Here is a 13,186-nt window from a genome sequence, read left to right as displayed (position 1 = left end):
ATTAGAGTCGCCAAAAAGTGAATCTTTTCCCAAGATTGTTTGGCCACTCATCAATTGTCTATCTTTGCTGTGCTATTGTCATCCACATCTGCAGTGCCATCAACAATTGCGAGAGGCAAATCTAGGGCACTGTGGTAGCCTAATTATCATTAGCCATTCATCCCATTCATCCTGTCCCATCCCACACACATTCTCACATACCCAGGCATTCAACACCCCTTGACTGTCCCCAGGCAATCCACACCTGCAGAGTCCCCAAGCCATGGACAGCTGGATTCCCACATATTACCCATAAAAGACACACATTTGTTTCCATTTGTAACGCCATCCCTCAAACAGATTGTAAATCCCGATAACCAGGCGAACGCAGCCATTGGCTGAGAGCGCCGTTGTGGACCGACCCGTTAATACAAACTCAGACGTCTCATTGGATTACTGTCTTCAAACAGCACCACTTTGTCACGCCCCCGGCTCCTGCTCCGCTATAAATCCGAGGAGGTTTGCCCATGTGGATGTTGCAAACTGTCAACATTGCCTTGCCAGCATATTTTTTTTTAAGGCGGAGAAGCCTCATTGCTCAACTAACCTTTTTTCGCTCGTCAACTTTGGAAACTACACCTCCTACACGAATCAAGATGAAAGTTGTCGGATCTACCTGCGCCCTGAAGAGCAAGGTCGGCGGCGAGGACATGGTGCGATGCCTGTCCGACCAGAGCCTGACTATCTCTAAGTGCAAGATCCCGCTGCTGGACGAGCAAATGTCAGCCTTTCTCCATGACATGAACAGCTGCTACAGCAAGCTGAAGGAGCTTGTGCCCACCCTGCCCACCAACAAGAAGGCCAGCAAAGTGGAGATCCTGCAGCACGTCATCGACTACATATGGGACCTACAGGTCGAGCTGGACGAGCCGGAGAAGAGCCGCCAGCTCTCCGCCAGCAGTGTTCCCCGCACGCCGCTGACCACCCTGAACGCCGAGCTCGCCAGCATCGCAGTGGAGGTAAATATCTATTCACATACAGGCTACTGCAGAATACAGCTGAGAATAGCACAGTGTCCTATAGAGATGAATGCACCACCGTAACAAATGTTAGAATGCGTGCGTAAAGTGCCATATCTGTGCGTAAAAGCTACTTTTGCTTTATAACCACGCAAAGCAGGTTTACTAATCAACCTTATCTTCTCTTTCCCCGCAGAATGGATGCTCAGATGACAGGATTATGTGCCGCTAAGAGCTCGTGGAGCATCGCACCGTCACCCCACAGAGCACCGCGTAGAACGAGCAAGGCTACCTGATGTGATTTCTCGAGCACGTCAATAAAAACAACAACCTTGAACTGAGTAGGGACGTTTCAAACTCCCAATACTAGAAAAATAACGTTGTGTGGACATCCTCCGGCAGCGAGGATCTCGGTCACTCAAGGCTCTCGATTCATCAGAGGGCCCTGAAAGAAGAAGAAGAAGAAGAAGAAGAAGAAGACCGGTGGTGTCCAGATATAGACTGGGTTAGCCGGGGGACCAAGACAAGTTCAGTGCAACTAGCATCGCTTGTTGCTTGTAGAGTTTCTAAAGAAAGCTAATGTTTCTGTTACGCTCTTTGTATCTTGTGTAAATCATATAGAGAATCCAACATTTTGTAAAAGAAAAAATACATTTCTCAGATTCCTGAGTGACAAACTGTATTGTATATTACAATGCCAAATTATGTGAAGATATTGTTTTCTTACAATGTACCTTATTGGTGTTTTTATTAAAACAAGACCATTATTTTTGAACAAGAATTCTTCTGGGTCATTGTGTGTGTGTGTGTGTGTGTGTGAGAGAGAGAGAGAGAGAGAGAGAGACAAAATGACATAAGTTACTGAATCATATAATATACATGGCGGGTTTAAGTGTTTCATTAGAAATATTTTAACTATAGTTGTGAAACTTGACACTTATTTAGGACTGTTAGAGCCTTATTCTCATTGTGATCTGAATAGCTTATCTCCTACTGGAGGAGTCTCACTAAGTAGTGTTACACCTACAAGAAGTTGTCAAGTCATTCAGGTAACATAAGACCAAAGCTGGTGGTCAACATAATGGCTCATAGCCAGTTAAATTGGTAATTTGCCTCTCAATGGGTCATTACGGCATCACGTTACAAGAGGAAGTCTCATGTCGAAAGATCTTGACAAATCGAGGCAAAGTTAGGGATACAGTTTAAAATTAAATAAAATAATCAGTTATGACAAATGATCCACCCCCAAGAGGATTTAAGATTCTACCTGTATTTAACAAATTACTGACAAAAATAAAGTGATGTAAGACGGTTTATTTGGAGAGAGAGAACAAAAGAAGAAGAAAAAGGGTTGTTTCACTCCATAAAACATCCATTTAAATGTGGTGTTTCAATATGTTATCGTGTAAATCAGCAGTTTTCGTCTCCTCGGGCACTGCAGGGGTTAAACTGGCTTTGGCGAGGCGATTCGTTATAAGATTTATTCTGTCTCCCTGGTGCAATGTTTTTCCCATTTCCCTGCGGTGCGATGCACACAGCTGCAGCCCCGGCGTGGCCAGTGTGTGATTGTGTTTGTGTGATAGCTTTGTGCCAAGGGCAGGGGAGGGCGGCGGGGCCCAGACTGAGCGGCGCCTCGGCACACCTGGGGAAGTTCAGGTTAAATAGCTCCACATTCCTCAACACACAGCTGATTGAAACATTAACAAACAGTAATCCACGGGCCAGGCCGCAGATGGGCCGGGAACCACGCCAACACTCAGAGAGAGAGAGTTGCTCTCGGGTAGAGATTCCCACAGTACAGTCGTATGTTTTAAGTTTGCTATTAATATAGAAACTTCTTTTTTCTTTTCCTCTCTCTCGCTTTTTTTTTTTTTTTTTACAACCCTACACTGCTTGAGCTGTTAGAGAAGTGTGCCTACGAGCAGAACTAAATTGTTTAACATTTATAACTCTTGTAATGTTTTCCTTCATGCTGATCATCATCAAATCATATCGTATAGCTGAATATCTAATCACTTTTAATTATCTTTATGGCATGTACAAATCCTCCTTACATAATCTGGAAGAGCTGTTGAGAAAATGAAGAGCAGGCTATTGTGGTCTCCATAATAAGTCTGCACTCCATATTTTATTACCATTAAATCCAATTAGGCTGTGTGTAGGATGTTTTTTTTTATTTGCTTCATTCTTAATTATTATCATTATTTTAATCCCTCAATCTATAAACATGAATCATGTCCCTTCATTCAACTCTCTAGTAGTTAGCGCCCTCTTGCGAGTATGAAATGAATTGCAGCCTTTTGTATGGTAAAAAGCATATATTTGCTCCGCTTGTGGAAATTGTTACTTTAGAAGACAACAGCGTCCCCTTCGGGTAACAGCGTCATGCCAAACATCTGTCAAATATGTCTTTTCCTGCTTTTTTCAGCATTAAATTAAAAAAGTGTTACACACACACACTGTCCTTTAGTACAATTTGTGGGTATTCTCATATAATGCTACGTTGTACTTCTACTCAACTCCCCATTTTACATGGAAATTTTGTACTTTCTACTCCACTATGTGGCACTGTAATCAATTAAACTACCCTGCAGTACACACACAATAGTTAGTCCTAACTCTGCCATCTAAATTAAAAAGCTGCTTACACAAATCAGCAATAATAAACTGATAATACAATCTATAATTTTTGTTTATAGATTACTAAATCAGTCAATATATTTGTAAGTTTAATACAACTTTTTTACTATTACTTACAAACAAATGTGTGTATTTCTAACACTATATCATTTTCCTTAAATGATCTGAATGCTTATTCCACCGCTGTCTGTGTGTACACTTTTTACTTGTTTGGAGTATAGTGCATCATGCTGTATGGGCTTTAGAATAGCTGAAAATATCCAGTTTTCTACATTGCTATAACAGAATATTACATCTAAAATGGGAATGGATTAATCTTTCATGAGTTTCTTCCATTAAGCTGACATTTTTATCAATGCAATATACTGGCTGATACTTGGGTTTACTGGAGTCAGACTGCGTAAACTGCACGGATGCATCACTACTCATAACCAGAAGATAATCAGAGAACCAGAGTCATGAGTGTTTAAATAGAAATTTGTATTTACATCAATATCAACATCAACAGAAAAAAAATCTGTAATATACATCCTGTAAAATGACAGCTTATTTTAGCTCTAAACAAAGAAAAACAAACCCAACAATATCTTGCCTCTTTCTGCACTTCCTTCAAACTCTACAAAGTTCCTTTTTCCTGAAGTAACAAAATCTGTACATAAAATGAAGCTGTTTCCTGAAAAATAGAAGAGATATTGATATGTCTTAGAGTGGATGTCATTCCATTGGGATTTCTCTTTCACAGCAAAACATGCTTCATTTATTTTTTCCAGATGTAAAAACTTTCTGCTGTGGGGTTGAGAGTTTCCAGTCCTCTTCACACTGCACTGGTAGCTTCCCATTGTTGAACCACTTAACCCCATGCCCTTTATGCTTACAGTACATAACCATCATATGCTTTTACAGATCCATATGTACCCATTTACCATTTAACACATATCATAAAATATGTACACCAGAACTCAGAACTATACAGAGATGTGGAAAAATATCTTTGGATTGCGCATGTTGAAAAGGTAGATTCAGCAAGTTGAGAATAACAGTCAAAAGAAGACAGTGTGAATAAAAATACACTTGACAGATAGAGCTGGTGGGAGAGGGAAAACATTGCCAGGGGCTTGTTGGTAGACTGAGGAGCGTGTGTTCCTGTCTTCACTGTACTGCAGACAAAACCCACACAGATCACCTCACACAGAACTCAACAAAATCATTTTATGTAATTGACTGTCCTGATAGAATTCCACCTTCTAATAAAACCTCTGACAGTGTGAAAGCTCACACCTCCAACTCATCAGATAATCATCAGAAGTAAAAGTGCCTCGCTAAAACATGAAATACATGACTTTTTGGAAACTTAAAATAATACAGCATTCAGAAAAGGACAAACAAGAAGGGAAGGAAAACCGAAACACGCCTGCAGTATTTGCAAAGGCATGAGAAAAGCACATCAACCAAATCAGTATTGACCTATGGGACACAAAAATACAACCAGGTCTCATACTTTGTGCAATAATGGGTCTTTAAAAAGCATGTCTGATATATTTTGGAGAATATTTACAGTTCATATTCACAGAGGACATTTGAAACATCTAATACTGCAGTACCATGTGTTTGCTTATAACAGGGGTTATATGATGCTCAGTTACAGTCTAAAGCATAGAGGCAAGAGTTATTGCTCCGATCTGCATAACATAGTAAACTGTGTGCTCATAGCTTCCAATGACTTTAAGAATGAGGCGCATCCAAAGGATAAGAAAGAAAAAAAGAAACCCATTGTTGTGAAGGCATTGAATCTCTAGTAAGGCTGAAAGGATGACGAAATATTGCATCAATCTTTACTCCACACAGAAGCCTCCAGGTAAAGTGCAGCCACTGCCAGTTGTACCGTAGTCCCGTTCTGCAGCCTGGCCGTGACACTGAATACTGTGCGACAGCTCCAGGTTGTTCACGTGAAAACACACTGATATTTTGTGTTTGTGCATCACCTTAATAGGGTTACAGTATGTAATGCTTCAGTTTGGGATGAAGCCTAGCACACGTTTGTCCAAGTAGCCCCACTTCCTCCAGGATGAGCAGTGTGTTGTGCTGAGTCTCCTGTGTCACGTTTTATGCTGGAGAACTCCTATGTGTGTGTTTGTGTAGGTCCAGCTCTTTTCAGGGCTAAGACCACTCTGAAAGGCTCCAGATTCTGCTTTCAGTCACATGTCTTCAGCAATACTTCTGCAGAGACAGAAAAACAGTAAGATGTGCAAACCCTCCAAGGGTTTTTTAAAAAAAAAAACATGCGTCTATGCTTTCAACTGTGTTTAAAAACATCAGATGAGCCTCAAGTAAGGCCATTGTGTCAAAGTGCTAGCTACCTGATCAGGTCCCATTGGCATTCTACCCATTCCCATGGGTTTCATGCCCATTTGGCTCTGCATCTGGCCCTGCATCTGGCCCTGCATCTGGTTCTGCCTCTGTCCTGGCATTTGGCCCATCTGCCCTGCACCAGACCCGCTCACTGGCCCGGGTCCACCCATAGAGTTGTTCATCATCATGGGTCCAAACTGGCCCTGGTTACCCTGCTGGGGGAACTGTTGCTGGGGATATGAGCTGAAAAACCAGAACAATAAAAAAAGTTTGTTATTTACCTCTGTAACTTCATATCACACAAGTATAACGACATTTGGTTAGGGTGCTATAAGGGTGATAATTAAACTATAAACCTTCACTTGAATTACTAATGACTCTAAATATTTTTGCTCAAGCAAGTCTGATGCTACTACATACTTGTTGCGTGGCATGCCCCCCTGTGGCCAGCCTTTCATGTCTCCAGATGGGTAAATGGGCCCTCCCTGCGGATTGCCCTGCATCCCTGGCATCATTGTGTTCTGAGAAGGACCTCCTATTCGTCCTTGTATCATGTTTCCTGGTGGGCTGCTACCTGGAGCCATGAATGACGGGTCCCCCTGCTGGTTCATCCCTGCAAATACAACAACATCAAGAGAACCGTTTTGAGTGAAACTTTGAGCTCCATACCAGCTCCTCCTGGATCTTCGTCTCATTTTAACTCACCATAGTTACCTCCATAGTTGAAACCCTGCTGTCCAGGCTGGTTAATGGGGGTGGCTCCCATGGGGCTGTCCATACCTCCTGGTGCAGTGACATTTGGAGGAGGGCTGAAACCTCGAGCTGCCCCTTGCCCCTGCTGCTGTTGCTGCTGCTGCATCAGCATCATCATCCGCTGCCTCCTGATCTGCATGGTCATCATCTCCCTGCTGCGCTGAGCCATCATCTGAGCGTTCAGGAAACCAGGCTGCAGACAAAAATCAATACTTTGACTTTAATTCTACAAATGGGTTTATTGAAAAGTGTCAAGCAAATGCACACCACATGAGACGTAAGAAAGGTTACATACCTGACCACCCATGCCTCCGGGCTGCATGCCAGGCTGCATGCCGGGCTGCATGCCGGGCTGCATGCCGGGTTGCATGCCAGGTTGCATGCCGGGTTGCATGCCGGGCTGCATGCCGGGCTGCATGCCGGGCTGCATGCCGGGCTGCATGCCGGGCTGCATGCCGGGCTGCATGCCGGGCTGCATTCCTGGTTGCATTCCTGGTTGCATTCCTGGTTGCATGCCAGGCTGCATGCCAGGCTGCATGCCAGGCTGCATGCCAGGCTGCATGCCAGGCTGCATGCCAGGCTGCATGCCAGGCTGCATGCCTGGATGCATGCCAGGGTTTCCTCCAGGGGTATGCTCCATCTTTATGCCTTGCCGGGTCTGGTTCATAAACTGCAAGATGAGACAAGATTAAGACAGTTGTCACTAATAACACAGCAAGAAGGCCCAACTTCTCCTAAGACACAAGCTGACCTGCTGCATTTCACCTTTAGTTCAACATTATTTGTGTGTGCATGTCTGTGTGATCACCTGCTGTCCTTGCAGTCTCTGCTGTAGCTGCAGTCGGAGAGGTTTGGTTGCAGTCATCATGCGAGGTCGCATCATGTTTGCTCGGGGGTTGCCCATGCCTGCCATTCCAGGGAATCCACCTGTCTGGCCCATTTGATTCATCATGGGGTTGAAGCCTCCAGGGGACTGGCCTTGCATTGTGTTGCCACTATAACCGGGCTGCATGCCCATGGAGGGGGGCCCTGGGTAGCCTTGGTTATACATGGGTTTTTGGTCTATGGAGTCTGGGACTGAGAAAGGCTCTGATGGCGGGCACTGACCCTGGCCTTGATCCTGGCCCTGCTGGTTGCCTTCAGGACCCTTGGTCTGGGGTACAGAGGAGTTACATTGTCATGTAAACTTAACTGCAATATCAGCACAAAGCTCTAAGATCTAATTGTCTAATAGCAGAGAGGATAATAAAACATTCATACAGTGATCTTGGACCACTCTGTGAGCCTCTGAACACATTTTGCTTTTCCTAAACTTCTTTGACTCAACATTCACTTAAATTGAGTGAGAGACAAGTGGTCCACTTATAAAAATATCTATAATATCTAATGCACAGCTATGCTTTTTTAGTATTTAAATTTTGCTTTGAACTTGTTAACATGTATTCAGACTTTATATTAAAATATACACTTCATTCAATAATCGCTTTAGAACTTGAAATTAAACTCATTTACACCTGGCATTAAAATGCATTTTGGGGCATCGGACTGCAATCGGACAGTGCTTGACCACATAACCGTATTAAGTGTAAATCCATCAACACATTGAGGACGGATTGTGATCTGATCAGCTGACCACCTCCGGAGGTGGTCAGGGATACAGTGTGACCGCACTGAACACAAGAGTTAATGTAATTACGTTGTCAATCCACATACAACTATGTGGGTGTAAACACCTACCGGTTGCAGTCTTCACAAATAAAATCAAAACTCTGATGACGCAGACAGGCAGTGTGTCCGTACAGTGTTACGCTTAAATGGAGCCGATCTCTGAACGTGCTCAGATTTTTGGTGAACTGAATGCAGGGTATATACAGGAATCCTGAAGTAAAATTCTTACTGTCGGTTGTACTCGTAAATCATTTTCCGGTTCGCACGGATCTAGTTTTTGGAGCGTTTAAGAGTGAAATAGGCACACGGTAAATCCCTGCACCTAACGTTACAGAAACGAATCGCACAGTCGCTACTCTGAACTCTGAACTTCAGTTTCATTTTCACTTTACGATTGAGCTTTTACACCTGCACACCGCTGAAGAGAGAGGAAAACGAATCACAAATTATTAGAAATTATTATACAGGCTATAGCTACAGATCATTTTTTGGACCTGTGCAAACAAGAAGAGGATGTGACATTAGGTTGTCTGAGCTGGAAAGAGCGATCGGATCTCAATGTGGACACTGGTGTTGCATATTAATACCAGGTCTAAATGTAATCAGGTTATAATCATATGTAGATATAATCTGCTTATGAGACGCATTTTATTGCAAGGTGTAAAGGGGGTCTTACGTTTAGAAGAAGCGAAATTAATTTGGGGCCCATGCCCCATTGGTGCCAACACCTGTAATGTATTTTCTGTTAACAAAATGAGGGTATGCAATACATAAAGTGTACTGTAGTGTGTCCTGTACCTGGCCTACAATTTCAGGGATGCCAAGGGCTCGGTCTATCTCCTGCAAAGCAATGACATCAGCTGTATTGAGCAGAGAGTCCAGCTGGTCCAGAAGTGCCCGTTCTTCACTTGGACCCTCGCTGTTGGCCAGGGGCCCCAGCAGCTCATCCAGGGGGTGCCCAAACTGGTCCCTAACACGAGAAATGATATGGGTAATGTTAAGTCACTTTATGAAAAGGAGACGGCAATCACAGAAACTATTAATGACAGCTTCTAAATTCACCTCGAGGCCTACTAAGTTGGAAAAACGTCAGAGGGATAGGGTTGGGACCAGTGCAAAAGGTTTACCTCTTTGTGTTACTCTTTGGTCTGTCCATTCCCATGGCAGACTCGGTCCAGGAGGGGGACTGCGGTGGGGGCCCATGTCCACCAAACCGGCTTATACCCAAATTGGCTTCATTGGTACCTGCAGAGGTGATAATGGGTAATGTATGATCAACACAGAGTGCTGAGAGAAACAATTAAATTATCCACCAGTTAAGTAACCCAGCTTACACAAAACATTCACTAGTTCCAGCTTCACACACGACAACAGAGACATGTGACATACCCATATCCATGAGTTGCTGCTGCAGCATAGACCTGGTGTGTCCGGGTACACTGTTGGAGCGATTGATCATGGGTCCTCCCATTGGACCAGATCGACCCATGCCAACGTGTCCTGGTCCGGCCACAGGGCTGCCACTAGACCTTGGCATTCCCCAGTCCCCTTGTCCTGAAATCTGAGGGCGCTGGGGCATTCCCATTCCTCTGCCCATACCTCCTGAACAACACAAAGACCATGCACATTGGGTGTTTCATCAGTACGCTTAGCTTGAATACTGGACCCTAAGCTTACATACTTTCAAAGAAAATGGATTTAGCTAAAAAAATCAAAAAGAAGGCAGCATTGACAAAACAAACCCCTGTGCTATCTACTCTGTGGAACCCAGGTCTTCATAGGAAGCCAGGCTTGTCTAGTGCATGCTAAGGAATAAGTGTTTAGGTTACTTGTTGGATTGCCCCTTGGTGGACACACACCCATGCCTCCTGGAAAGCCATTGGGAACGGCCCCTGGTCGGATCGGAGCATCTATGTTCTCCTGTTTGATCAATGTGGGACAGGGGACGTTCCTTCTCCCAGCCAGCCCGCCTCCTACAGCTCCCTCTCCACCCATGTGCTTGGCATCCACGGACAAGGCTCTTTGATAGGCACCACGCTGACCTGGAGGCATCGGGACTCTCTCTCCATCTGAAACACACACAAGACCAAAGTTACGTTACATCTTCACACATTTAGATTCTAAGATCAAGACTGCCACTGACGAGGGAGCATCCAGTGTGATAACTCATGCCAGACTTTATAAAGCATCCAGTGTTCAGTGTTAGATTTGATCACATGACCCTTCCAAATTAGACTGACTTACCATGTAAACTGTCAGGCATATTTCCCTGTTTGTTTCCCACTTCTTTCCCTGCTCTGGAGTCTGGTTCAGGGTAGAAACCAGGGTTGTTCCTTGGGACACCGAGAATGGTCTCCAGGGTCTCCGTCTGAACCATTGAGAGACAAGAATAATTAAAAACAATGTTCTACTGGCTATTTCAATCTACATATAACAAACTGTTATTTGGGAAAAAGTCTTACCTCATCAGATGGCTCCAACTTGACCTTTCCATCTACACAGTGGGGGTCAGAGCTGGTGACCCCTGCACCCTGAGCTCCTCTTCCCTCCAGCTCCTCCAGCTTTGGCTTGATATCACCACCTTCTTTAGAGTCGTCCTTATTGAGGAGGTAATGAAGGAGGGCATGGGGCTTCTCCTTCTTAGGGCTGTGCTGCTCCTGCTTAGATTCTGATCCCCTAACCCCTCCAGGGGCCGCAGGCCCAGGCTCCGGTGCCCCTGGATCCATGCCGCTCTTCCCAGTGGCCTCGGCAGTGATGCGAGCCACCTCGTCAGGAGTGTTCCCATTCTGCAGGAGCTTGTGGAGGATCTTGTGCTTCTCCTGCAGTGACTGACTTGTTAAATGTCCTGTGCCACCAGAGGAGGACACAGCACCGTGATTCCCGCCCGTAGAGGAGGACACACCAGTTGAGGACGAGGGGCTGGTGACGCCGGCTGTTCCGTCTTTAGCCTCATGTGGGGAGCCAGAGCTTGGTGTGTGATTAGGTGGCACCAGCTCATCTGTAGGAGAGGTGAGGAGCTGCAGAAGCTTCTTGTGGGACTTGCTGTCAGGAACACGTCGGCTGGATTCTCCCCCTGCCTCTCTGCTGGCCTGACTGTCTGGCTTGTCAGGGAGGCCCTCGCTGGTGGGGGTGTGTGGGTGCTGCTGAGACTGCTGCTCTCCTCCAGCCACGAGTGAGCTGCCTGGGCTCTTGGAGTCAGAGTAGGCTGGAAGGCCTGGTTTACAGGATCCCCCTGCTGCCTGGTTGGTAGAGTTTATGCTAGGGGAGCTGTCAGGCTTGTGAGGGGGAGGAGAGGTGAGGGGGGAGGGCATCGGATTGCCTACTCCCTCACTAATGGCTTGGAGGGCATTCAAGGAGCTGCTGGAGAAGGTCGTGCCTCCTCCTCCACCTCCGGAGTTACCAGGGTGACTGGAGCTCATGGGAGAGTTCATACCTGCAAATGATACAACCAGGTGACACAAAGGTCATCAATCTATAAAGTTAAGAACACATGTGTCAGAAAATGTGTAATTAACCTGTTTTAAAAGTTACTTATAGTTGTAGAGAGTTCTAAAAAAAGTTTAACTCATACCTCCGGGAGAGAAGGGGCTGGTACCCATCTTGGGGCTTCCTCGGACTCTGGGTGAACCCATGACGTTGTGGGGGGGGCCATTAATCCCTGGACTGGCCTGGGGGGGACTGGTCATTCCCATCCCGTACCCTCCACCCCCATGGAACTGACCCATCTGCTGATGTTGGTGCTGCTGCATGGTATGGTGGCCCATCTGATTCATGGGCCCCATTTGGTTCATTGAGTTCATGGGGGAGTTCATTGGATGCATGGGATTCATTTGACTCATGTTGTTCATCTGATGCATGGGAGTCATTTGATTCATCTGATGCACGGAATTCATTTGATGCACGGGATTCATTTGATTCATCTGATGCACGGGATTCATCTGATTAATTGGATTCATCTGGTTCATGGGATTCATGCGGTTGCCCCCAGTGTATGGAGGCACTCCTCTTTGTGACATGTTGCCCTGTTCAGCCATGCCGTAGCCCCTGTTCATGCCCATGCCACCTCCTGGGCCCATGTTCATCTGCTGGTTGGGATTGTTCCCACCCATGTTTTGAGGCCTCATGCCTCCACTCTGGTTTCCACGATAACCATTCTGCTCCCTGCAGGGGAACACAGTTAAGCACACACACAAACACATTGAGACAATCAGCCAATTTAGGAAATATAAATCTTGATAGTTGAAACAGGTACAGCTTTTGCACCTTTGTAGCAAGTGTGTGGAGAGGAAAGAGTGTGGCTCATTGGTGTTGGGATTCCTGCAGAGGTCACTCCTGGTCTGGGCTGTGACTGGGGTGCCATCAGAGAGCGAGAAGCGGTAGAGTGGGGTCTCCGCATGGCCATTATGGAAAGCTGGAGCAGAAAAATTGATAATTAAATCCCTGCCAAAATGTCTGGCAACACAACACAGCATGAACATACTAACAACATAAACAGAAAGAGCTGCTGCAGGGACTTAATTACATATGTATGCACGCTGTTATGTAGTGTTAATGGCCAGAGCCTGGAGCCTCTGATGCAGTTACGAAACAGATTTTTTTACCCATACAACACAAGGGCATGGTTAGAGGTATTGCTCAACTTGATGACATGATGAAAGTTACAACTGCAATAACGTGTTATGGGTCTCTCACGGTCTACTTTTCCATCCTAGCCTAAGCATGGGCCAGATTCCGAATTCAAGGTATCCCGCGGAGAAAGACAGTACTACAGACAGGTG

The 13,186-nt window shown here is 45.4% G+C and overlaps 2 protein-coding genes across 2 annotated transcripts in view; one reads left to right on the top strand and one right to left on the bottom strand.

Moving 5' to 3' along the window:
- Nucleotides 1-521: 521 nt before the first annotated feature.
- id1 (inhibitor of DNA binding 1, HLH protein) lies at nt 522-1,779 on the top strand. The gene is made up of 2 exons (XM_046076399.1): nt 522-998; nt 1,195-1,779. The coding sequence occupies exons 1-2, from the start codon at nt 636-638 to the stop codon at nt 1,228-1,230; spliced, it is 399 nt and encodes a 132-aa protein (XP_045932355.1). The 5' UTR covers nt 522-635; the 3' UTR covers nt 1,231-1,779.
- A 2,322-nt stretch (nt 1,780-4,101) lies between these two features.
- LOC123987268 (nuclear receptor coactivator 3-like) overlaps nt 4,102-13,186 on the bottom strand; it is a 37,325-nt gene continuing 28,240 nt past the window's right edge. The window contains exons 11-23 of the mRNA XM_046076001.1: nt 11,980-12,569; nt 10,871-11,841; nt 10,653-10,776; nt 10,238-10,477; nt 9,798-10,010; nt 9,536-9,653; nt 9,207-9,378; nt 7,549-7,893; nt 7,036-7,410; nt 6,693-6,933; nt 6,408-6,600; nt 5,996-6,230; nt 4,102-5,855 (exon numbers count right to left, since the gene is read on the bottom strand). Coding sequence (XP_045931957.1) covers nt 5,844-5,855; nt 5,996-6,230; nt 6,408-6,600; nt 6,693-6,933; nt 7,036-7,410; nt 7,549-7,893; nt 9,207-9,378; nt 9,536-9,653; nt 9,798-10,010; nt 10,238-10,477; nt 10,653-10,776; nt 10,871-11,841; nt 11,980-12,569 — 3,829 coding nt within the window. The 3' untranslated portion in view covers nt 4,102-5,843. The remainder of the gene's footprint in view (nt 5,856-5,995; nt 6,231-6,407; nt 6,601-6,692; nt 6,934-7,035; nt 7,411-7,548; nt 7,894-9,206; nt 9,379-9,535; nt 9,654-9,797; nt 10,011-10,237; nt 10,478-10,652; nt 10,777-10,870; nt 11,842-11,979; nt 12,570-13,186) is intronic.

This window comes from Micropterus dolomieu, linkage group LG18 (genome assembly GCF_021292245.1).
Source record: "Micropterus dolomieu isolate WLL.071019.BEF.003 ecotype Adirondacks linkage group LG18, ASM2129224v1, whole genome shotgun sequence".
In the NCBI taxonomy this organism is placed as follows: domain Eukaryota; kingdom Metazoa; phylum Chordata; class Actinopteri; order Centrarchiformes; family Centrarchidae; genus Micropterus; species Micropterus dolomieu.
This window is presented reverse-complemented; position numbering and strand designations above follow the sequence as displayed.